At 38.5% G+C, this 25,995-nt stretch overlaps 1 protein-coding gene across 13 annotated transcripts in view; it reads right to left on the reverse strand.

Moving 5' to 3' along the window:
- Positions 1 to 25,995, reverse strand: part of CADPS2 (calcium dependent secretion activator 2) — a 396,201-nt gene that overhangs the window by 23,475 nt on the left and 346,731 nt on the right. For 9 of the 13 annotated variants that reach the window (XM_089524382.1, XM_089524381.1, XM_089524383.1 and 6 more), the window contains one exon: positions 17,587 to 17,694. In XM_089524382.1, the coding sequence (XP_089380508.1) occupies positions 17,587 to 17,694 (108 nt within the window). Of the gene's footprint in view, positions 1 to 17,586; positions 17,695 to 18,183; positions 18,202 to 25,995 lie in introns of all 13 variants that reach the window. The other 4 variants (XM_089524374.1, XM_089524378.1, XM_089524372.1 and 1 more) reach the window with 1 other exon arrangement.

Consider the following 25,995-nt stretch of genomic DNA (forward strand, 5'->3'; position numbering starts at 1 on the left):
GGAGGGGCGACTGTATAGCCAAATGCTTCAAAATCATTAAAAAAGCGTTATAGTCAAAACTAAGATTCTTTAAAAATACAAAAAAGTGGACATTTTAAAGATTTGTTTCTTAAAACCCATTTTCAAACTGTATTTTGAGGAATTGTTAATTTTTATATCATTGCAATATTTCACATTATTATTAGATTAATCAAATATGTTTTGCAGTTTTACCCAGACCATTGTAAAACTCATATGAACTTGGGAATAATATTATTAAATAATTGTTTCAGAATAAACTGTAAATTTTCATGAGAAATCACATTTTTATGAATAATAAAAACGTAAGGGTCGATTATGTTGTTTCCCCACAAAACAAAGGATGTTTCAAAATTAAAGAAAGTCTTTTACACATACTTTCTCTACACATAACTGTCACATTATAAATCAACAAGAATATATATGATAAGTGAACATTTCTACAGTAAAATAGTATTCCTTGAATTTTTCAAAATACTATGCAGTGTTGTTACTGTTATACCGTCTTTTTTAAATTAACTTTAGAAAATGTGCGTATGTGGGGAAATGCAGAACTCAATGGGGTAACTTTATCGACTAAACTCCGCATACCAAAGGGACACTCTCTCTTCTTTAATAAAGTGCAAAATATATATTTAATCAAAGTCTAGAGCTTTATTTCTTTCAAAGAAAATTGTTACCCATCTTTATATATTCATGCATTAGTATTGCTTACTGCTTTCTATTTTAGTGAGAGTATGTTAATAATTTCTTAGCAATGTTTTACTTTTTAATTTAAACACATGATTTAAAACCAAAAATAGTTCCAACCTCCCTCAAATTGCTCCTAAAACTTGAAGTGCTATTATTAACATTGTGTGTCACACTAAAAATTAATTATATTTTAGTCCTCATATCAATTCACAAAAACATGTCATTCCCTCTTTATCTCTAAATATAATGTGTTTAAGGTTATGTTCCTGCTAACACATTACTTCTAAGATATGACTTTGAGTCTCTCTTTCACACACACATACTCTTTCTGATTTTTTGAGGATCTTTGCTTTTCACATGTAGGGAAATGTAAAGATGTCATACACATGACATGATTAGGCTTGTGAAAAGGAAGTAGCGTTATTCATTTAAAGGTGCAACCTGCTGATCGAATTATGACTCATGTGGGATGGATGCTTTCTTAGAGAAAATTATTCTCTTGTGTTCTCAGCCTGACAGCTGGGTCATTGCAGTAGTTCAAGGAGAGCCAAGAAATGGAGAAAAACCTAGGGACCACTTCTGATCTAGCTAACTGGCAGCTGGAACCAAACATTACTTGATCATAACCTAGTTTGGCTAGGATAACAGAATATACTCTTGCACCCCTCCAATAATAAACAAACAAAACACATAAACCTATTAACTCAAACCAATAGAAAAATGAAGTGTTTAATGCTTACGCTACTGCTCATGCACGAATCCTTTCCGAAAATTGTTGAAATAAAAGTATCTTTGGGTAAGTGGAGATATAAAGGTTATCTCTTAAAAGACACCTATTTACGGCTCAGTACTGAACACAGTTGGGGAATAGTCTTACTGATGTAATCTACTAAACAAGCAAAAGTGAACTTTAAGCAGGATGAAGAGACTTAAAAACAATATTTGCTAGACTGACAGTCACAGAGGTAATTCAATGCCTAATAAAGCAACTGGGATGTGCAACAAAATGTTGCAGTATAGAAGGTTCCCCTTCAGGATTTCAAGTACCCACGGCAGCCAGTGATGCCCTCTTGCAGTGTACTCTGTCTCCATTCCACTCCTCTTCCTCATCAGTCAGTCAATATTCTATACTCAGTGAACATCCTCCTTCAGGGTTTTCCTTTCAGTTTCTTCAAGGTTGATGCTACCTCAACCTTGTGTATGGATAGTGCTATTTAGGCTATGTAATACCCTGAAGACACCAGATGCTGTTTTATCTTAGACACAAGATTAGTTCTGGTCAGTGCCTGGATGGGAGACTATGAAGAAAGAGCAGGTTAAAAAAATATATCTTTAAATAAAACAACAAAAATTCTTCTAGTTCAGAGGAATGGTGTGTATTGGATCTGAATCATGGAATCATAGAGTTGGAGGAGACCACAAAGGCCATCCAGTCCAATCCATACAGGAATATAGAACCAAATCATTAACAACAGATGGCCATCCAGCCTCTGTTTAAAAATCTCCAATGAAGGAGACTCCACCACTCTCTGAAGCAGCATGTTCTGCTATTAAACAGCTCTTACTGTCAGGAAGGTCTACCTAATGTTGAGGTGGAATCTCTTTTCCTGTAGTTAGAATCCATTAGTCCATGTCCTAGTCTCAGGAGCAGCAGAAAACAAGCTTGATTCATCATCAATATAGCATCCCTTCAAATATTTAAACAGGGGGCTCATATCACCTCTTAAACTTCTCTTCCCCAGACCAAACATACCCAGCTCCTTAAGCAGCTCCTCATAGGACATGGTTTCCTGACCAGTCCCCATTTTGGTTGCCTGTCTCTGGACACGCTCCAGTATGAAACATTGAAGATTATGGTAACAATTGACTAACTGCATTATTTTATTTTGCCTAAAGCGGTAGTTCTGAATTAGGGAGGCTCCAGATTTGTTGGATTTTAACCCCAGAATCCCTACATTTGACCATTCTGACTGGGGCTTCTGAGAGTTTGTCCAAAGAGCTTCCCTCACTGAGAACAACTGGAGTGAGGCAGCAAATAAATTCCTGGGGAGAAAAAGAAATCTTTGCTGGATATGCATTGTGATGGAAATTTCATGATATTTTAGCACTAACTTTACTTTGTAAGCCAGTGTGGTATAGTGGTTTGAACAATAGACTACAACTCTGATGACTGGGGTTCAAATCCCTGCTATTTCAGCTATGGAAACATTCTGGATGACCTTGGGCAAGTCACGTTCTCTCAGCCTCAGAGGAAGGCAAGGCAAACACTTTCTGAACAAATCTGGCCAACTAAACTCTTTGATAGGCTGCCATAGGGCTCAGAAATGAAGGCACAAAACAACAAGAAACCTTCAAATAAACAAATCAGAAAGATATTTCTGCTGATGCCGAAGTACACACAACTGAATACAGTATGGCAAAATTCTGTGCCAGTGTGTAGCAAAGATAACAAAATTAATTTTTACATTTCAAATGGGAGTTATTAGAAGAAAAGGGATGGGATACTATATGGATTGTAAAGGTCATATTTTGAAGACAATTGATAAAAAGAACAGCTCTATCAAGTTCTGTTGAAAGTTGCTAGGTGTCCCTTATCATAAGGGATGTCCCTCATTTAAAGGCCAGGAAACTTGCCCCATTTAGGGCTAGCAGATGTCTCTTAGTATAAAGAATGTCTTCTATTTCAAAGCAGGGAAGCTTTCCCTTTTATACAGACTGAATGAGATTCCCAAACAAATCATTTATTTTGAGTAAGGTCCCTTCATAAAAGCAGAAATATTTACATCATATAATTTATCAATGTGGACAATATGTTATTTTTTTCCAGAGAAATACATGGTTAACTGAAATCAGTATTTTCATTTGGTATTTAGGCAGAACACAAACTTGTTAATAGCTATTTCCTGTCAACCCTGCAAGTTAAAAATATCAATTGTTCCTTATTTTGAAAATCTGGCAACACTGAGCTACTGGGGCCATACAACCTTCTCTTCTTTTAATAAGGCTTCTAAGAAATTAACACAAACCCCACCCAGATAAAAGGTGGCTGCTCCCAGCAGTGCTTGCTGGATTGTGCTTTGTGTCTGTGCACGTGTACACAAGTGTGTGAGGTGCCTTCTCGCACAACAGCCTGTTAACATGTTTGAAAATTTACAAGATTTGCTCTTTCATGCTCTATGGGGGAAACCTGATGCTACAGAGTGTTAAAAGGAGGCAATTATTTTTCTCCCCTCAATGAAGGAGAGAAAATATATCTCTAATCGATTCTTATATTATGGGCCTTTATTCTTGCCCATGGAAGATGAAAGAAATAAAAAAAAATTAGGCATAATTAAAGGTGAGTTAAAACTTAGTCGAAACGTAGAGTATCCACAAATCTGAGTACCGCTCAGCTTTTGAATTGTTTTTCCTCCTCAGTTCTTTTAAATGGCTTTCTATGGCAGGGACATTTTTCTTAATTAGTCACAGCTAATTAGTGTTCTGGCATAGACAAGTAATCAGAAATGTCAGAGCTGCAAGGCTACATCTCCCTAATCCTTTGATAATAATTTAGCCTCCTGGGAGGGCTTCAAGCTGCGGTAAGTAGTGGTTGACAATAAGGCAAAATTAGGTGGGCAGCAGACCATTAGGACAGAAAAATAAAAAGCACTACCAAGTCCTGCTGAGCACCATCAGGCAACTAACTACATTGCCAGATGAGGTGCCTGTTTAAGCCGGTGTTGTTAATTAGCTGATTCTACCAGGCCTGCCACATATGTCCAGGTGCATCAGGCAAAAATAAAATAAAATAAGTGTCTATTTCTGGGTTTGCGCCAAGTGACAGTTATGTTCTTACTCAGTGTCGTGAAACCCGATAGGAGAGGTCCACATATTTCTGAAAGATTATTTTGACTTATCCAAGAAATAAGCTGCTCAACACGTTACAATGCATTGTCTTGCAGAGCGTCTCTTGGGAATTAGGTATGCTTCTCTCAAATTTCCCAGACCTTCATTCTTATGCAGGTTTGGGATTCAAGAAGAGGACTTTTAAGAGCCCTCCACCCAGTTTCAACTTGCAGGAGCTGCTCTGGTGTATAATTGAGATCAAAAGGAGAATCTTTTGTGAAAGCCCAAACCAACTACTAATAATTTAACGTAGAAAATGAAGATGAGGGACTGAAACTAACTTGACAGACTGTAATCGGAGAATGAGTTGCTTTGAGAATGCTGTTTATATCTTGAAAAGAAGAGATGGGGGGGGGGGGGGGGGAGAGAACAGCCACCCAAGCCAGTCCAAATGTGAAGCACAACTATTTTGTAGGTTGGAGAAACAATCCTGAAGTTGCAGGCCTGTTCTCAAAAATATCACTGGAAACATAAAACTCAAATGTTACATTCTAATATGAGTCATGGTTGAAGCTGGTAGTGAGTTTAGAAAACTTGGGTTCAAATCTCCATAGCACCCAAACTGACTGGACAACCTTTGAAGAGGTCAAAGATTAAAATATTTCCCAGGGTACCAGGGACCACATTACTCCGGTTTTGAGGTCCCTCCACTGGCTGCCTATCAGCTTCCGGGCCCAGTACAAGGTGTTGGTTATCACCTTTAAAGCCCTAAATGGCTTGGGTCCAAGCTATCTCAGGGACCGCCTCCTCCCGCACAATCCTCCCCGTGCTCTCCGGTCCTCTGGGAGGAATTTACTGCAGCCTCTAAAATCTAGGCTTGCAGCGACCTCCCAGAGGGCGTTCTCTGCTGTCACCCACAAACTCTGGAACGACCTGCCGAATGAGATCCGTCAGATAACATCATTAGACAGCTTTAAAAAAGCGGTCAAGACGGATCTCTTCCGGCAGGCCTTTCCAGATTAACCGTCCCGGCCCAGGTTCCCTGATTCCCTCATTCCTCCCGTGGCCCCATCTTAGTGATGGTCGAGGATCAACAGAGGGATATCAGGGTTTTTAGTTTTAATTGCTGTTTTTATGCTTGATATTGTGTTTTTAATATGTTATACTATTTAATACTGTCTTAAGGGGGGAGGGATAAAGGGTTTTTAATTGTCATATTTTACTGTTGTTAACCGCCTGGATTGGTTTGCCAGAGGGCGGTATACAAATAATAATTATTATTATTATTATTATTATTATTATTTACTCAGACAGCTTCTCGAAGGAGGGGCAGAATATGATAGTGATGTATGAAATAATTCTTTTTAACTGAGAATGGGTGTTTACAGGTCTTTGTCACGTTACAAGAAACCTGAATAAAATAAAATTTATTTCTACCAAGCTGTTTCATGTGTATCAGTTAATCTACATTATTCAAGCCTTTTCTATCATCTGAAAAGCTGCTGTGTATTAAACATATTAGCATTTAATTCAAATTGCTGTTATGTCACCAAATCATGAAGCCATCTGTTTCTTTGGATGCAAAAAAATAAACATTTAAATGCACATCAAGACTAGTTATGACCATGTCAAGAGGCTGTTAATATACAAGTGTCTTTAACGTGAAAGAATTGCTGGGAGTACAAAACAAAGGTCACTAAAGGTTGAAATGAGAACAAGTACATTTCATGCATTAGTTGTCCCCATCTTTAGGAGTCAATGTATTCTGCAAGCTTAATTTCTAGGTCGCACACAGGGTTTTATATTGGCTAAGGCTGCTAGATATGTTTGAGGAGAGATTTAGAATTCAATGTTAATTGTATGTTGTTAACACCCAAGTCACCTTTCATTTTTGCCAAGCACAGCCTTGGTGGATGGGTGTGCATGTATGTATGTGGGGTATATAAACTGACAAAAACTATTTTTTTTAAAAAAAAAAGCATGATTACTTTATTGAGGACACTCGTCTGTTTGAAGGCAACCTCTGTGTAAAATGCTGTCCAGTCCAGCTGTGGTTTAAAGATAAAGAACCCCAAAAAGGGAGAGTAGGAGACTTGAAACTGCTCAGCAATAGCACCTGCACAGCAGACTGAGCAGGTATGAAACTCACCTGTTCTACCAAGATGAGATGTGGCTGTTTCTATTGTATTATCACAATCACCTTCACATTTGCACCTTAACATATTCAATAATATACACATGTGTACCCTGTTTTCTTTGTCTTTTTGGTGTCAGGTGAGTGACTTCGCCTACATATGATGTGAGAGAAGAAGACGTTTTCTGGGGCTGCTTTTTCTGTTAAAAGATCGATGAAGACACTGATATCATTAAAGATCCCCTATACCTTGTCTTAGGCATTAACAAAAATGGAGACTATAGTCAAGCCATCAGAAAGGTAATCATGAAAGAACTATATAAAATACTTAAGTATAAAGGCATATCAATAAATACCAAAATAAGATTCATCCAGGCCATAGAACAGCATTTCTGATTTTTTGATATGGTTGTAAAAACTGGACAGTGAAAACTGACAGGAAGGAAATTAACTCATTTGAAATGTGCTGCTGGAGAAGAGTTCTACGGATACCACAGACTGCTAAAAAGACAAATGGATGTTAGAACAAATCAAGCCTGGAATCTCATTAGAAGTGAAGATGACTAAACTAAAGCTGTCATACTCTGAACATATCATGAGGCAATGTGATTCTTTGGAAAAGATGTTAATGCTTGCTAAAGGGAAAGGCAGTAGGAAATTAGTAAGACTACACTACAGGTGGATTGATTCAATCAACGAAGCCACCATCCTGAGTTTGAAAGACCTGAGAAGAGTAGTTGATGACAGAGGATCTTGGAGGTCTCTCATTCACTGTGTCACTTAAATCAAATCTGACTTGATGGCAGATAACAACAATAATCAACAGTGTGGTTGCTGCTTCTGCATGTCCACTTCCCACAATACTTTGTCAACATTTGAACATGTGGGAAGGACATATCAAAGTCGCTCCCTATGGTTATTGGGCTTCCATTGCTTACGTTTGCACCTTGAGGTATTTTTGGGGAGTTACAGCTGTGCATGGAGGAGGAATGCCTAGAAGTGCCTTTCTCCTCATCTCCCTAGTGATGAAGGCATGGCTTTTTTTTTTGAGCAAGGGACTGTCTCCCTGGCTTTTCAGTATCAGTAGTAGAATCCTAGAGTTGTAAGAGATCACAGGGACCATTGAATTCAACCCTCTGCCAAGCAGGAACATTAATCAAAGCACCCCTTCAGATGGCCATCTGGCCTCTGTTTAAAAACCTCCAATGAAGGAGACTTCATCACAATCTGAGGAAGCATATCCCTTCTTAACCTTTTTTTTCCATCATATCCTAAACAATCCCAGATCCCTAAACCACTCTTCATAGGGCATGACTTCCAGACTTTTCACCATTTTGGTCACTCTCCTCTGGACACATTCCAGCTTGATAATATCCTTCTTCTTTTTTTTTTTTTAAATTTTAAATTTTATTATTAAAACAGATACATAAAACAAATAAACAAAAAGTGAATATATACAAATATACACTAAAATAACACAACTTAACAACCAGACAAAAACAATACCAGAGGTACATTCATAATAACGTTCCATTCCTACTTGTTTCCCAATATATGGAAGAAGGGACCCTTCTTTTACTTATCCCAAACCCCCAGGTCTAAAACCTTCAACTAAATACCTTTCCTATTCTATCTTCCTTCTTTCTTACCTTCTTCTTTCCTTCCTTAACACTATCGCTTCTTCTTCTTCAATAACTAATCCAACTTCTAATACTCAACCTACTCCAACCTTCTACACTTACTTCTCTTAACTTAACTCTTTTAGCTCTCTAACTCTCTCTCTAGTGAAACCATCTCCTTCTTCATATTGGGTCTTCGATCAGTAAATTCCCCAATCATTCTGGTTCACATTGTTGCTTTATTGCATTTTAAGAAAGGCAAGATCAATCAAAAATAATACGAAGACTGGCGAAGGGAAGCTTTATGTTGGTATGTTGATAATATCCTTCTTGAACTGAGGTGCCCAGAATTGGACACAATATTTCGGGTGATCCTTGACCAAAGCAGATTAAATTGCTACTATAACTTCCCTTAATCTAGACACTATACTTCTGTTGACAGAGCTGCAATGGATACTGTACAAGGAGAAAGGTGGCATATCAATAAAATAAATAACACATTTGGCCAAGAGTTGATCTAGAAAAGAGGACAGGTTAACAATAGCATGGCTCAGTATGAAATAGTGTTGGATATTTAACCAGCATGGTCTGGGTGGGATCTAGAAGATTTTTAACAGTTTGGACTGAATTAGAGGGTTTCTTCCCCTTCTTCCATCACAATCTGCTGTCAACAGAGAACAGACCCTGCTGACTTGACTATTCATATGCTATATGTATTGAGGGCACAGAAGTACAGATTTTGGTGACTGTTCCTTTACTGTGGAACTCCTTTTTTTTGTGGAAGCTCTTCAAAATCACAGGCGGGATACATACCGCCATTTAGTACGTATAGGATACGTACTAGGGTTAGGAAGAGGCGGTGCTTCTGCACCCCCCTAACCCTAGTACGTATCCTATACGTACAAGATGGCGGCGCCCCTTCTACATGGGCGCCCCCATCTTTACGTATCGGACGCTGAGCGTCCATACGTGTCGCGGGTGTTGTGACGTAGAGAGTGCGCCCCTGGCGCCTCGCTACGTCGCAAACGCGACTCAAGAAGAAGCTCCATTTTGGAGCTTCTTTTTCGGTCCGCGCGGGAGCCGTTCCGTCTGAAGGCTCCGGCTCCCCCACGGATCTACCGGCGGCGGCGGCAGACCGCCACAAAGCGGTGGTTTGTACCCCACCACAGTTTAACAAATTCATTTGGGGTTTGAATTGAATTTTTAAGACCTGAAGTTAAACAGCTATGAAGTTGATTTAGTACAGGGTCAAGGCTGATCAATTATGTAATTTTCTAGTACATCCCACTTTGGGATGAATACATGATGATAATTTTCAGATCTGTAGGTGTCTGATAATGTGAGTACTGCATGTGCACATATGCAGTAGACTCAGAAAACAATGGTCGACAAGAGAACCACATCTGTGGACTAATATATAGTGATCATGTTCAGCTTAGAATCATGAACTCCATATTTGTGAGGAAGCATGACTTCATTATCATACAGAGATTTAAAAAAAAAAAGAATAGAGGTTTTAAAAATGTATTAATCCATTCATTCTATATCCATTTTCTGACTTTTGGGGATCCTTGAATCCATGGGCAAAATCCAATAGTAGCTTGAGTTAGAGAAGACCCAGTGAAATGAAAAGGACTTAACTTAGTTTTGACCAATAAGCTATATTAGGAGTAACATTGGATGTAGTCTGTTTTCTCTCCTTAGGGTGGACAATTATACCTGTATTATCCATTATATCGATCAATTATACAATACTTGTATCACACACATTAGATTGGCTCACCATTTTTTGTATTCTGAGTAGATTCTCAGCAATTAGCAAATTGTTCTCTTCTTGAGTAAGGCAGTGTTGAAGGCTCTGCAATGTTTCAAACCATGTATAATCTTACACAATATTTGTTTTGATCAATAAATCAAAATTGATCAAAAGACAGATCACAGACCAGTGGTGGTCCATTTCTGGGAGACCAATCAATGGCTTCAGATGGGCTAACTGTAACTAATTTTAATTCAGGATAGAAATTATCATTCAAAAGCAACAGTGTATATTCACAATAACATCAATTAATTATAGCTTGAGTATTCCAAACCGTAGTGTTAGACATTCAAACAGAGATATTATTTTTCTATTTATTGTGCAAATGACAATATGTCAAATTTATATATAACCCAAAGAAATGCTTCAGAAAAAAATGTATTTGGATCAGAAACATGTTTTCCATAGGAATAACATTTTTAATGAGCAACATTCACCTTTCCCATATGACCAGGTTAACACCAGCTAATTTTTTTAAAAGCCAGATACTTTAGCATCTCTTTTAATAAGCTTAAAGCTAATTAAAACTCTATCAGAACAGGTAGAACTTAATGCATTATTAGTATTTCATATAAGAATGTGAAGCTATGTTTAACCAACGTGTGTGAGAGAGCAATATTTCTATAGAGCACAAAATGCTATACCTGTATCTAAAAATATGTTTTTAGAGATGGCTGAATCATATATGTACAGTTTTATAATCAGATGTGTCTGGAGTCCAAATACTTCAATAAAAATATTTTCTCTTTCTTCTTTTACTACTACTACTACTACTACTACTACTATATTTTGAATCTTGTGGCTATCAGAGTAAAGTACAAGTACACTTAAAACTTAATGTAACACAAGAAAAATAAAATCACAAGTTAATGCCAAAGGGAAAAAAAGGCCACAAACAGAATAGAACAGACACCCATCTGAAGACACCAGCCACAGATGCTGGTGAAACGTCAGGAAAAAACTCTTCTAGAACATGGTCCAAAAAACCCACAAAAAAACCCAAAAAGTACTCTGATTAAAATGCATTGGTTTGTTAAAAATGGCTTTTGAACTGGCAGTGAAACTGCTTTGTTGGTACCAAACCTTCATAGGTCCAGAGTGAGGGTGTCATCACCAAGCAATCTCTCTACTTTATTTATATATAGCATATCCATGGGTACTTGGAGAACACCTTTCCCTGCCAATCTAAAGTTACAGTTAGGCTAGTATAGATGAAAGTGGTCTTGGAAAAATGTGGGTCCCAAACCATTTAGGACTTTAAAAGTTAACCACTTTTAATTTAATTTAAAGTTAATTTGATAGGGAAATTTCTTCACAGTCTGTGTAATATTATTTTGCCTGGCTATACTGTTGCCACATTCTGTACTCACTGAAGCTGAACATCATCCTCTTCATCTGTCTAATGTATTATCACAAGCCAACCAAAAGATTACTACAGCCTGAAACAAAATATTAGATTATGCCTTTCCTGGAACGATAGTAGCTGGCAAAAGCTAGTAACAGCCTCTACGCCTCAACGGCCCCTGAGCCTCAAATGACAATGCTGGACTTGCTCTTTCAGGATGAGTATAACCCTATCTAGAATAGAGTGGCCCACCATTTTCCAGACATGACAACTACTGATTTACAGGGCCTCCATCTTTTGGGGATTTAGCTTCAGTTTATTGATCCTCATCCAGACCATTATAGACTCCAGATATCAGTTCAGCATCTTCACACTCTCAAACATGACCAGAGCAATAGTACACATTTATTGTACATTTACTTTGTTTCCTTTATGTTCAGCAGTAAGCCTGCTTTTGCATTTTCTTCTTTAATTTTCCTTAGCAATCATACCAAATTTATGATGTTTTCCACTAGTATTATGCTGCTGTATGTTGTCAGTTTTCCTTCCTCCTATCTTCACCTTCAGTTCTCCTCCTTCTTAGTCTAAACCTGCTTTTTGATATTTTCTGCATACATAGTGAACAAAAAGGATGATAGCATGCAGCCTTATCTCACCCCTTTGCTAATTTCACCATATTCTGTTCTAACAGTAGCCTCTTGTTCTAAGCACAAATTCCTTATCAGGACTATCAAATGTAGCAACTACAAGACTAAGACTATCCTGTTCAGGGAAGCATTCCCAGGCATTGTGTGACTGTTATTTGATGTTTTTAATTTGTTGCCTGCCTTATTTCAGTGAGCCCTTTCCTGTATTACTATAATTATGCTATTATTTCATAGAATGGACGCCATGGGCAGGTTTATTTTTTATCTATTTTACTGATTGTATGTACAGCACTATGTAAATCTACATTTCGGTTCAACTGAATGGAACACAGACATCATGCTTTTGGAAGCAGGCTTTAGGGCAATTTGAACATTAGAGTTTCCAGCCATAAAGCGACTCTAGTGATTCCAAAATATTCAGTCATACAATATGGTATGGTATGCAATTGCTTCCATTTCACTCTCTGCCACTGTGTCTCTTTCTTTCTCACACACGTTTCCCAGGTAATATTTGTGACTCAGGGCCAAATTAGACAATACATTAAATGTATGTATACATTTATGGTGTCATGCTTTTATGTGAAAGGAGCATTCATGCATGTGTATGCGCTTACAGAAGAGGTTGTGTATTACCTAGTTTAGTCCTCAAAAACTATCCTTAAACCTCCTGCACACTATATTCATTGCATATTACAAACGAGCAAGGAATCATCTTCTCTAAATATATATATATATAAAAAGGTTTAATGGCATGGGCAATGAACACTGGTATCACAAAGACAGAAATGAGAACTGAAGTATCCCAAAAGTTAGTTCATTGTTGCCTGGGAGCTAGTTACATGTATTGACTTCTCTCAACAAGGTATTTCAAAAGATAGGAGTGACTTGTACAAAAGTTTCATTGTCTTTTCTTTGAAATGCTGAAGACTGCCTTCAGAAATTTCTCCTCAGAAGAAGGACAATGGCTCAAAGGATTTAAAAATCTGAGGTGTGTTTGTATTCTGAAATAGTATGACAAACCATTTAAAGCCAATTTGTTTTCATGCAATCAATGCCAAAGGCGTTATTTTTAAAACTCCCACCAAGTTTTATTTTAATCTTATGTGAATATTGTTTTCCACCTGCATTCATTGTTTAAGCTGAACTGCCTTTCAGTGTCTTGTCCCAATGGTGAAAAGTCTAAAATCGATTTCATCATCATGGGCTCATCACTTTGAACTTTTTGACTACAATCCATACCCTCTCTGTGTAGAAGACAGGAAAGTGGTGAATGAGGGAGATGCAAGGGGAAAAAGAAGGAGAATAGCGGCCAGCATGCACCTTTCAGCAAAAATTGAAGTTAAAACAAATGTTTATGTGTCAAATTTCAGTACTCAACCAGGGCAGGTAATAGAGGTGTTCTCCACCTGCTCACACATTCAAAACCCCAACATTTGGAGCCCTTCATGTTTCAGATGCCACTGCCTTGTGTGTTTCAGACAAATAAAAGATGCTATGTCTAAGTATATAGGTTGGTCTATCATTTCCTCCTTCTCCTTTCCTTTTTATGACTCCTGTCTCACCTCACAGCTTCCTGTCTACTCCATATAGAGGACTGTGTATGGCCTTGAAATTTGACAGAAACAGATTATATGTCTCGGAAAAAATTGGAGTCAACCCCCCCCCTCCCGAATATGGCCCTGTTGTGGTTTTTTGGGCCGTCTGCTTGAGGCCATGGACACATACAAATAATAGCATCCTAATCTTTCCAGTTTCTAAATAGCAAGACAAGGTTCTTCTCATGCTTTATCACTAAAGACCTCACAAGAACCCATTGGAGAAAGCTCTATGGTTCTGGCCACATGATCATTAAAATCTCTCCAACAAGATTTTCACCACAACCAATCTACTGAATGTGGAATTCATAAACTAGTGTTTTAAATATTTGAAAAATTACAATGCAATGTGGGATGGAGACAGGAATACCACCTTGGGAAAAGAAGCATATGCTTGCAGATCCAGTTGCAAAACCAAAGTGATGCAAAGCTGCTAATATGGCACTGATAATTCATAAAAATGCCAGCTGGATGGAAGGATGGGGTTTCTACTCCTACTCTTTTTGCCAAGAAAGAGAGAGAGAGAGAGAGACAGGGAGGGAGAATAATTCTTTTCACACATAGTAACACTTGACTTATTAAAACAGATACTTTTTTTAAAAAAAACAACAACAACACCCTGCAAGTGTCTGTCAGGAGGAAGAATGAGCGATGAGACTTTTCCCAAGCAGCCAAGATAACAAACAACAAACAACTTACATGACATATCTATGGCAGAGAGTCTTGGCACAGCCAGACCTTCTGCGACAACCATGAGTGAAGTGTCACAGCAAAGGCTGTGAATTACTGTTATGAAAACATTTGCAGAAACTTGCATAATTAAATGAAACTGCCAGAAAAGCTTTCTAAAATGCTGTAGAGACCGAATGTAAATAAATACACTTCATGGCAAATAGTGAGGATATTCAGATCTGGTATGAGAATGGGCTGTGGTAGACAGCAGAAAGGGAAAAAATTACATCTCTCAAAGAGGCTGCAAGAGGAATTTGGGCTTGATCATGGTCTGGATGGTCTTGGAGCATTAAATATATATAAAATAGGATTATAGTTCTTCTCAGGTGAACCATGGGGCTGAAGTTTGCAACACTGAAAAGAACAGATCAGACAAAAACTACACCCAGAAATTAAATGAAGCTTGTTTTGATCCTTTAATGATGGCAACCGGATAATATGGAAAAGTTTAAAGTGACTTTGGCCACTGTTTCTCAGAGGAGATAATCCCAAAATCAGGGATGGTGAATGCACTGGAGAAAGGGAAATTATAGCCTGATTCATATGTTTCTCCATAAACACTTATAACATCAGGATGGGAGACCTGTCTCTGTAAACACAAAGCAGATCTGGTAGAGGAAGAGTATGGTTTCCCCTCCACCTGGGTCTTGATCACTTATGCACATATCTGCTTCTAATGTTATGTGAAGTGGAGAAGTGGCAAATTATGTCAAGAGCACTGGCTCAAAGGACAATTCAGTACATAATATTTCTGAAGATTTAACTAATGTTTTGGTAATGATTCATGAGACAAACTCTGACTTGGTTTCAAAAAGCTTTTTCAGGCCTTTTGCAAGAAATTTTTGAGATGGAGTGGCCTGTGCATGATGAGGATAGAATCTACAAAATAGTATGATCTGAGCCTCTTTTGAATCTGCTTCAGATTATTTTTGATCCAGGTCAGCCCCTGGTGGGCCACCTTAATATACTTAGCCAGAGCCCAAACTGGTCTTGTGAACCACACACAAGTATAAAATCAGAGTAAGGGATTATGCCAAGAGTGTGCAGGTGAGTCTCTCATTACCATGAAATCCAGTATTGTCTTGGCTACATGGATCAGGATGAGCTGCAGCTCCCAGGATTAAAAAGCAAAACAAAAAGAAAACTCCCTGGTGTGTGCTTTTCCAGGGTGTGTATATACACACACACACACACACACACGCACTTCTATGTCCACATAGATATAGATTCAAGTATAATGTCAAATTGTTTATTTATAATGTGTTTATTTGTATTTCAAACACTGCCTTATCTTTGCCCCTGTGTTATCTCTCTATATATAATGCTGTATGTGTTTTACCTGGAAGTAAGCCCCATTGACCTTAGCAGGACTCACTCCCAGGAAAAGGATCTCTCTCCAGCCCTCCTTTCACTTTGGGAAGGAAAGAGGTGTGTCAATTTTCTTCTAGCACTTGAATGGTGTGAGTGAACCTACTTAGAATCCTCACTCTTCAAACACTGGATGTGGGAAATGGCTGCAGCAAATAAATCTGGATCCCTACAAAATATTGCAGTGGAAAACTTAGTCTGACATGCTGGAAACAAGAACAACAACAGCAAATATTTACCACAAACCTGCCCTAGGCCCTTGGATTACCCCAATGCAGCATCACTTTTATACCTGCCCCCATTTGTCCTTGCTGGGGAACATGCACCTCCCTGTCCCTAGGCTGAGGCTTGTTCTATGGTGTGGATATGTGTGTTCTTCTGATCTGTCAGGGAAAAAAAAGAAGCAACCTTGGCAGCTCCTTTAAAAAACACACACAACAAACACCAATATGCTCCACACCCAGTCCCTGGTTTAGCTAAGAATAAACCAAGAATATAAAAAGGATGAAACAACCCCCCCCCCTCCAAATTGTGTCACAGTGAAAAAATAAGAACAAAAAGTAGTACTTGTTATCTGTCAGTTTAGCCTGCCAGAGCAGGAAAAAAATAAGAGTTTGATTTAGGACTCAGTAAAGGCTGTATGCCAACATAGGGATAGAAATGAGGCTGAAATGCGTCAGCCTGAAGTTGGCCAAAAGTGTTAGATAAAATGTGGGTAAAGCATGATAGTCGTATATATTATGTTCAGGTTCCATGTCCTCCACCAGTGGCAAAATAAATAACTCAATAAGGTCACTGTGCATACTCTAGTAAAGAACAGAGATGGCCAGATCTACACAGGCTGTCTGTGGCTACAAGCCTGGTATCAGTTGAATTAAATTTATCATTCTGTAGGTCATAAAATGGGTAAAAAGGGAATCCCTTTCAGATGCAAGAGGATGTCATCCTTGCTTCCTATCCTATAGTGTCAGAGGCAGTGTGATGGTGTTGTATAAAGGACAGAAATGTATAGAGACCAGAGTGCAGCAGGAGCAAACAGATGACCAAAGTCACCCATTCACCAGAAGGGATATTTCAGTATGATGAGTGATCTGTACAAGTGAAGTCCTACATATCTTATTGATACCTGTTTTCCTTCTGCTAGAATGGATCTACTGCTGACAGACAACAAAGCAGTATGGACTTGCCGATACATCTGTGATTTTTGCCATGAAGAATTATTTCAATTTAATCTATTTAAGATCATAGTATAAGGAGGAATCAGCAAGGCAACCTTTTTTAAAATCAGAGTGAAAAATCACCATTTCAGAGTTTCCAAGATTCCTTCACACCACAGACTTTGTAGCATCTTTTTTTAAAAAAGTAATGTGATATTACAATTACAATCCTAGCATCTTTTGAGCCCTGGTGGCACAGTGGTTAAATGCCTTTACTGCAGCCACTGACAATACCAGGCAGGGACTCAGGGTTAACTCAGCCTTGCATCCTTCCAAGGTCCCTAAAATGAGTACCCAGCTTGTTGGGGACAATTGGCTTACACACTGTAAACTGCTTAGGGAGTGCTTAAGTGCACAAATAAGTGGTATAGAAATGTACTTGCTATTGCTATTTGATTAATTAATTTCTCAAAAAATATATTTCTTGGCTACAGGATACTGATAACTGAGGTTGGTTTTTAAAGGAAGTTTTATCTATCCCTTAAAAACCACCAACAGAAACAGATGCAAAAGCAGCACCACAGATCATAAAATTGAGACATATCTCCTAGCATTTGCCAGAGAGGCAGCTACTTACATCAAACAATTTTTCAATGTACATTTCTTCATTGACCTTATCTCGAAGTATATCTTGATTCTGACGAACAAACATAATATAAGTGTCTGCTAGATCCATTCCTGGTTTCTATGAGAGAGAGGGGGGGAGAGGGGAACAGAACACAGAAATGTAACGTGCAATGTTAAGTCTTATTTTTAATAGACAATCAATCTATTTTAAAAAAAGAACATGCACACATATTCACATTATTGGCCTCATCCAAAATTCATGTCAGATTTGATAGCAATTCAGAGCAGATCTAAAGATCAAACTGGATGAATGTGGAGTCTAGTTCTTGTAACAGAAGCTGACTCTGGCCTATTTTAAGAGTATTTGCTAATATATGCAATAATTTATGTTTCAAGCATCACTTATATTTTCTTTCCAGATGTCTATTGTGCAGTTGCTGACAAACAATAGGCAATACAGGTAAAAATACCAGTACACAATAGTGGTAGAAAAAAAAGGCTATATTGATTATGAATGGATAGGCTTGTATAAACAGCATGAGAAGTTACATGCGCAATAGTATGAAAATAATATTAAAATTCATTATATTTACTCATCCATACATACACAGTTGTGGTCTGCAGTCTGGATGTATAGTAGCATAGCATGGATATGAAAACAAAAGATGGATACATTACAAGTCAAGAAAACACACAGTATTTTTGAATGCTCTCCCTCCTTCCCTGCCCCGTCTCATGTCAGTCCTGGAACCCATCTTAATATACATTTGATTAATTCATGATACTGTTTGGAGGGCGTGCTTTACACTCTAATGATAGCCACACTGCAAATGTATAGCAGTTTGATACCACTTTAATGTCATGATTCCACCCTGGGATTTGTAGTTGGGTGAGGTATTCTGTCAGAAAGCTCAGGTGCCTAACCAAACTACAAATCCCAGGATTCTGTAAGACAGCATCATGGCAGTTAAAGTGTTGTCTAACTGCTATAATTCTGTAGTATGAATACACTCATTAATTATTATTTCAGTGCTCCAGTTGAGAAATCTCCTAAATGCAGGCAGAATAAGAATCTCAGGGAAAAGAAATACCTATGAAAGGCATGAGTGATTTTTTTCACAACTGGATGTACAAACTTATTTTGGAAGAGATCTGAAAAACTCTAAGCTTGAAGCTCCAAAGGAAGAATAAGGAAAACATGTGGCAGACATTCCAACAATTCAAAGCCAATAAGTACCTCAAAAATTTGAACTGAACAGCCTGGAATGATAGTATGATGCAGAAGTTCAATCTGTTGTTGTGCATCTAAGCCTGGTGTTGTACAAATGATTTAGGGGCATCTAAATTGTGTCTATAAGCCAGGGATTGTGAGACACACCAGAGTTAACTCTATCTAGAGAAGCACCCAGCTTTTTGCCCCAGTATAACAATATAACAGTATAACATTAGGTCTCCTAAAAAAGAAGCAAGTCAAGGATGAGGGGACTAGGAAACCAATGGAGGAAAACCATTTTGGTGGGTTGGAGATTTGCAGGGCCTCAATTGGTAACCAAGAAAAGCTTCTGTATGATTTTTTATTGTGTACAGCAGGAGGAACTAACAGAGGTATAAAGTGAAGGTTACACTTGGCTGCCTTGAATACCATAGTAGTCTTGAACCCTATTTTGGAAGGAACTTGGGATATAAACCTAGTAAGTAAATAATAAATAAATAAAGTCACTCTTATTTTAAACCATAATATTACCATCTCTGACTTCCAATTTTTCTCTCAAGAACCTGGACGCAGTAGTTCATCATACAGCTCACACTAACAAATGGCAATTTGGTGTCATTTAAGGGAACTGAGGTGTGAAGTCGAACAGTACTGGAACATGATTTTCTACCCATTTGTTATCAATCATGTTTTGTTAATTGATTCTGCATATGATTTCAAAGAAAGAACCTTCGGCCTCCCTTTTGTTTTTAGCAAGTTCACATTAATGGACTCACTCTCAAAGACAAACTATCACACTTAACTGTAATTCTTTTTGGATAGGAATATTTCTTTGCCAACTTCAATAGTTGGTTAATTTCAACCAAAACAATTATCTGGTATCTTCAACTGTAACAGCTGGTGGTTTCCATGTCAAGAGGTGGTAAAGCCACTCCAGATATTTTAAGATCCTTTTAAAATTCTGATTAAACTGTAGTGGATTCACTGCTCCGCTGAAATGGAAGTCCCTAGCTGCCACAGATATTTAATATTTAAAGAAGGATTTTGTATTGTGATTTCTAATGTGTACAGATGTTGTTATCTTTGGAGCTGACATTTATCAGGCAAAATTTATGATGATGATTTTGGGGGTAACTTGCTAAAAGGGTGCTGCTACAATTGTTGCTGCTGTGTGCCTTCAAGTCATTTCTAATCCTAAAGTGACCCTATTATGAAATTTTCTTGGCAAATTTGTTCAAAGGGTTTTTCCCACTGCATTTCTCTGATGCTAAAAGAGTATGACTTGCCTAAAGTCACCTAATAGTTTCCCATGGACAAACAGAGATTTAAACACTAGTTTCCTGAGGTCATAAATTAAACACCCAAACCACTATACCAGGTTGGCTCTCACTGATAGGATATAAATGCAGATATCTGTACAGACGTTATTTCAGCGCTTAATTGTGGCTCAAAGCTTGCACTTGAACCATAGTCCTGAAGACTTACTCCTTCTACCTTGTCTCTTCTCATCCACTAATTCTCCCTCCAATTGATTTTAACTACACTGAGATGTATGACCCTCACTATAACTCTTTGCTGCTTAGGTTTGGCCATAATTAAGGCCTATGCTGATGTAAACAGCAGCTGGAGACTCCACACTGAAGAAGGGAGGGAAGAGGATACTCTAGCCTACTCCTTTAACCATGACTAAAGAGATCAGGAGCATTATGTGTCCACTGGCTTTATAGATGTACTGTTTCTCTACCCCAGAAAAATCTACATTATGTCATAATCCTTTTGGGTTGAGGACAATGCTGCTTTTGTGCTCTGTACAGGACACAGCACACGTAATACCTTATGCTTAAAGTCAAAATGTAGTAATATTCCAACATTGTATCTTCTGCTGCTGTTACATTCCTTCAACTCACTTCTGAGCAAGGCAGCCCTAAGACAACTGTATCACATAATATTCTTGGCAAGATTTGTTCGGAAATTGCCGTTGCTTTCCTCTGAGGCTGAGAGAGTGTGACTTGCCCAGTAGGTTTCCATGGCCAAGAGGGAATGCAAACCCTGGTCTCCCAGAGTTGTAGTCTAACAGTACACCACACTGGCTTACATCTGTTACCTCTGTGTTTTAGAGATGTTGCATGGGAATTAGAAAGCCCCAAACCTATAAGTCCTAAACATTAAAGTTTAAAGGCATATGTGAACTAGTAGCATGTTGAGGGTACTCTTTCCAAATTTTTTTTCCATATCTTCATGTAAATTTGCTTTCAAGTTAGATTTTACACATACACACACACACACACACACACGCACCAATCCATGAATGGGGGAGGGGAATCCCATTAGCAAATTTTTCTCTCTTTTTCTTGGAGATGTTTACCTAATTTGTGGCATATGGGAATTTCACACCTAGTGAATATATTTTCATGTAACTTGTGGCATCAGACTCTAATCATTAGAGGAATACACACAAGTAAGGTAACTGCAACAGCTGGTGACATTTACCAATTAGAATTACAGTTCTTTAAAACACTTTATCCTTTTTTTCCCTCCAGTGTGCACAGGGTAATTATCTCTGATAAATTGCTGAAAAATCTAATTTTCCTTTTAAATAGTTCCACTTACTCTATATACATGCCTGGATAAATGTGACCGATCCTCTAAAGAACTTACATTGGCAAAGCTCTCTGTTTCAGTGCTAACGACTCTAGATTAATCAGTTAATTAAGAATAATTAAATCTCTCTTTTAATGAAAATTACTTACTGACAAACCTTACACAAAAAGATACAAAAAGGTAGTGTGGTAATCTATATACCGTATATACTTGCTTACAAGGGCAGGCTTTGGGGCTAAAATCATAGATTTTGATATGACTGTGGATACGTTGAGGGTAAAACTTAGGGAGCATGTAATAAAGGATCTAAAGGGGAAAACGCCACTTCCCTCCCCTCCTCTTTCTCTAGACCTCTCCTGAGCACCTAACACAACTTCCCTGGTGCTAGAGGAGAAGGTTTTAACATTGGATTGAAAAGAGAAGGAACTGGAGGGAAGTGGGCTTTGGTGGTCAGAGAGGGAGGTAGAGGATGGGGAGAGTAGGTTTTAACATCGAATTGAGAAATGAAGGGAAATGGGGTTTGGCGGACAGAAGAGATCCAGAGGAGGAGGAGGTGAAGAGAAGGTTTTAACATCAGATTGAAAAGATTAATCATCTATTTCACACACACTCCGTGCCTCAACTGCTCTATCAGAAATCACTGTAGAGGCAGGCAGAGTGGGACATCGGGGCAGAGCCTCTTTCAGGACCTTTCTGAACAGTAGTACTGTATTGACCCGTATATAATGTGACCTAGAATTTTAGGGTCAATTTTGGGGCATACATTTTTCGACTTATAGTCGAGTATCTATGGTATCACACAGGCAAGCTGATGCAATAGATTGGCAGCTATTGACAGGCTTTGCCCATCAATGAAAAGGTGTGCCATTGTCACAGGTGGCTTACAGATCAACTATAGGTCAGCGCTGATGCTGTCTGGTAAGATTTATTATTTATTATAGGTCAGTGATGATAACATCTGATAAGGTATATTATTTATTTTATTTTATTTATTCTTATGCATGTTTCTCCCAGAAAGGGACTCAAGGTGGCTCACAAATAAAACTGGTTAAAAACATAACACTAATTTTTTTTTAAAAAACTATTAAAATCATCTCATTAAAAACTATAAAATACAAAAAATACAAAATTACATGCACCCTATATAAAAGCCTTCCTGGTGGTAATAATAATAATAATAATAATAATAATAATAATAATAATATATTAAAACTCTTCTTGGTTCTACCATAGATGTTGTGTTCCACTTTTGAGTCTTGTGCAGTGATTTCCATAATGAATAAATACTTCTTCCAGTACCAGAAGCATTCTATCTTTGTTGGCTTCCAAAAGACAAGAATGGTTCCTTGCCAGCTTTGTGACATGGGAAAGTGCAAACTTGTGGAGTGGGTTAGTGAAAGAGATGAGATGTTTGGCCGTCTCAGTGTTAGCATGTATCTAAAGCCACACGTTTTGCTGAGTGCTGGCCAAAAATGGCCCCTTTTCCTGTTTCCTGTCCTATTCCCTCTCCTTGTCCATCATTATGGGTTTTGTGGACAACTTCAGTGCTGAACAGGCCAGGCATCAGATTAGTTGTTCAGGTTTTTCCCCAGTTAGCAAGTATTGAATATAGAGAGATCCTGTAGCACCTTTGAGACTAACTGAAAGAAAGAAGTTGACAGCATGAGCTTTCATAGACTTCAATCTACATCCTCAGAAGTTTGTGCAATTGGGAGCTGGGGAATACTGAACAGGTTAATTTGGTTGAATATATCTGATTAGTTTGTTTACATTATACACACACACACACACACACACACACACACACACTGCTCTTTTCCCAGGACTGGGGCATTTGAGTGGCAGGTGTGTGCAGGTAAGTTAGGGGGTTAGAGGATTGGTAGTAGAAGGGTAGGGCAAAAGTGACATTGCCTCGGGATAAAATTGCTGCCCCATAATGAAATTTTGCTTCAGCCTCCAGATTTGTAGCATTACAGAGAGCAAGAGAGACACTGAAAATCATTCACTTATATTTGTTACGTCTGCAATCCCTTGGTACCTTTGCCTGCCCTTTTTGCTTGGATGTCTAAACTATATTTCTAAATGCACAAGAAAAGTTATAAGCAATATCAATGCTAGACATTTGGGGGTTGAAGGAAAATTATTTCTTAGAAGGTAAAACTCTCATTTTGCCTTCCCCATAGATTGGTGGACCACCCTGATTGAGTGGCCACTCTGAGGCCCCTGTATGGTTGACAAACCTAGTTCTTGCCACTTAGGAATTTGGGACACATGGGTTTGATAGCAATTCTCCCCTAGGAACCAATTCTGCTCACCCAGTCAAAGGTTTGAGGCTCTAGGAGAATGTGATATAGGAACATCTCCCTGCAGCTAAATTGATAGGGTTCAGGGAAGGGGTGATCACTTAACTACCCCCCTCTCAGGATTAAGATTGATTTACCCATTAATTATGAGAGTCTAGTTGTCTGATTTGTATGTTAAGGTACCTGCACTGAAACCCTCTGACAAATTGGAGTTTATATTAATAAATGAGGCCCAAGCTTAAATCCAACTGCTAGTGTATTCCCTCCTCTGTCTTCCCTCCCCCCCCCCCCCTTGGTTGACCAGAATGTCAGCAGAATGATGGATTAGATGGACCTTTTGTATGATCTAGTAAGGCTCTTCTTACATTCTTAAGAGTAGAGCCAGCTGGAAGAGCCAGTGTGGTGTAGTGGTTTGAATGTTGGACTAGGACTTTGAAGCCCAGGGTTCAAATCTCCACTTCGCCATGGAACCCCACTAGGTGACCTTGGGCAAATCCCACTCTCTCAACCTCAAAGGAAGGCAAAGCCAAACTCTTTAAAAATCCTGCCAGGAAAACCACATGATAGGTTCATCTTAAGGTTGCCATAAGCCAACAATTTGAAGGCATGCAATTACAAGAGCCAGCTACCTACATCAAAACTAAAGTAAATTAAGACACAAAGTAATAATAGATAACCAAGGCCCATACAGACAGGCCAAAATAAAGCTGCTTCAAGTCACATTGGAGGTATGCTTTTTCAATGATGCATGCGTCCTAAGAGTCCGGAAGCTACGCCAAACCTGTGCTCCAGTCCTTAGGACTAGTTCGTGGATTTGGTGCGGCTTCCAGACTCTTAGGACGCATGCATCATTGAAACAACATACCCCCAAAGTAATTAGAAGCAGCTTTATTTCGGCCTGTCTGGATGGGGCCCAACTCACAGAACCGTAAGCAATCTCAATGCTATTTTTTCATATACAGACAGTATATGTGCTATAGGTTTTCTTTTTAAAGATAAGATGACAGTGTTATATACAGAAAGAAAAGTAAATTTGGCTCAGAAAATACCTGTTGTATCATTTTTTTTTAAAAAAAAAAACCTAACGTAACATAAGCAGTTTGGTTTTAAGGAAGAAAAGGGATGTTGGTCTCCTCTCTTTTGGAGGAGTGTGTGTGTGTGTGTGTGTTATAATTTCAGTTTAGATGAGCAGCTGAGATTTTATCTCTCTCTCTCTCTCTCCTGGTCACACAAACACACATTAGAAATGCACACTGCTAAGTGGGAAAACTGGAAACATGAAGACATTTAAACAGAATACCAGGAAATGAAGTATTGTAATAGGGTTACTGTGTCACTGGTAATACAAGCAACCAAATACACTAGCAAGAGTGGGGGAAAGTGAGAGTTTGAAACAAGGGAGTCAAGCACAGCAGATTCTTTTCGTGAGGTTAATCAGTTGTTAACCTGGCAAGATGAACATGATTCAAAAGGAGAGACAGAAAAATCTTTGTTAATGATATGTTGCTGCCAGTGTTCCTACTTCCTGCAGCTTCACCTAATCCTACAGGTGTTGGTCACCTTTTACCATTTGTTGGTGGAGGTGGCATTCCCCATAGGTCCACCCCTTCCAGCAACTCTTTTAGATATGTAATAACACACTGAAACTTTTGGCTGAGCATTCACAATATACCCAAAAGCATGAGGGAAACTATAGTGTTGCCATGTATTTTTTAAAAATAGGAACAGCAGCACCATCATCACCAGCAACAGCTTATATTTAAAATCTTTAGTGATACCTTATGCTTTGTTAACCTGGGAAATCAAACATCCTATTAATAAAGTAGGCTTTAGTAGCTAACAAAGGGGAAAAATCTAAGGCAGATTGCATTCAGAAGTGAAAGTGCTGGGAATGTTGCATGTGTTATAACCATGTATTCTGTCACACACACACACACACGAGTTTATCACATGCAAGGGCTCCCGTCATGCTCCTGTTGCCCAAATGTCATCAAACTGCAATGGGAGCCTCCTGGTGGGATCGCTCATGGTGCTACACTTCCGTATTCATGGAAGCATCAGCGTAATTGTTAGAAAAAGGGCCCTTTTGTAATAACGGATCAAATCGTTATTAAAAAAGGGCCCTTTCCCTAACAATTACAAGAATGCTTCTATGACAAAAATGGAAGCGTTCCACTTTAATAGCGCCAGGTGTGATCCCACCAGGAGGCTCCCGTCGCAGATTGGTGATGTTTGGGCAACAGGAGCATGACGGGAGCCCTCGCGTGTGATAAGCTCCATAGTGTAATTGCTATGTAAAACA

Source organism: Sceloporus occidentalis, unplaced genomic scaffold (genome assembly GCF_023333645.1).
Source record: "Sceloporus occidentalis isolate IW3139 unplaced genomic scaffold, rSceOcc1.0.p SCAF_5, whole genome shotgun sequence".
Taxonomy (NCBI): Eukaryota; Metazoa; Chordata; class Lepidosauria; order Squamata; family Phrynosomatidae; genus Sceloporus; species Sceloporus occidentalis.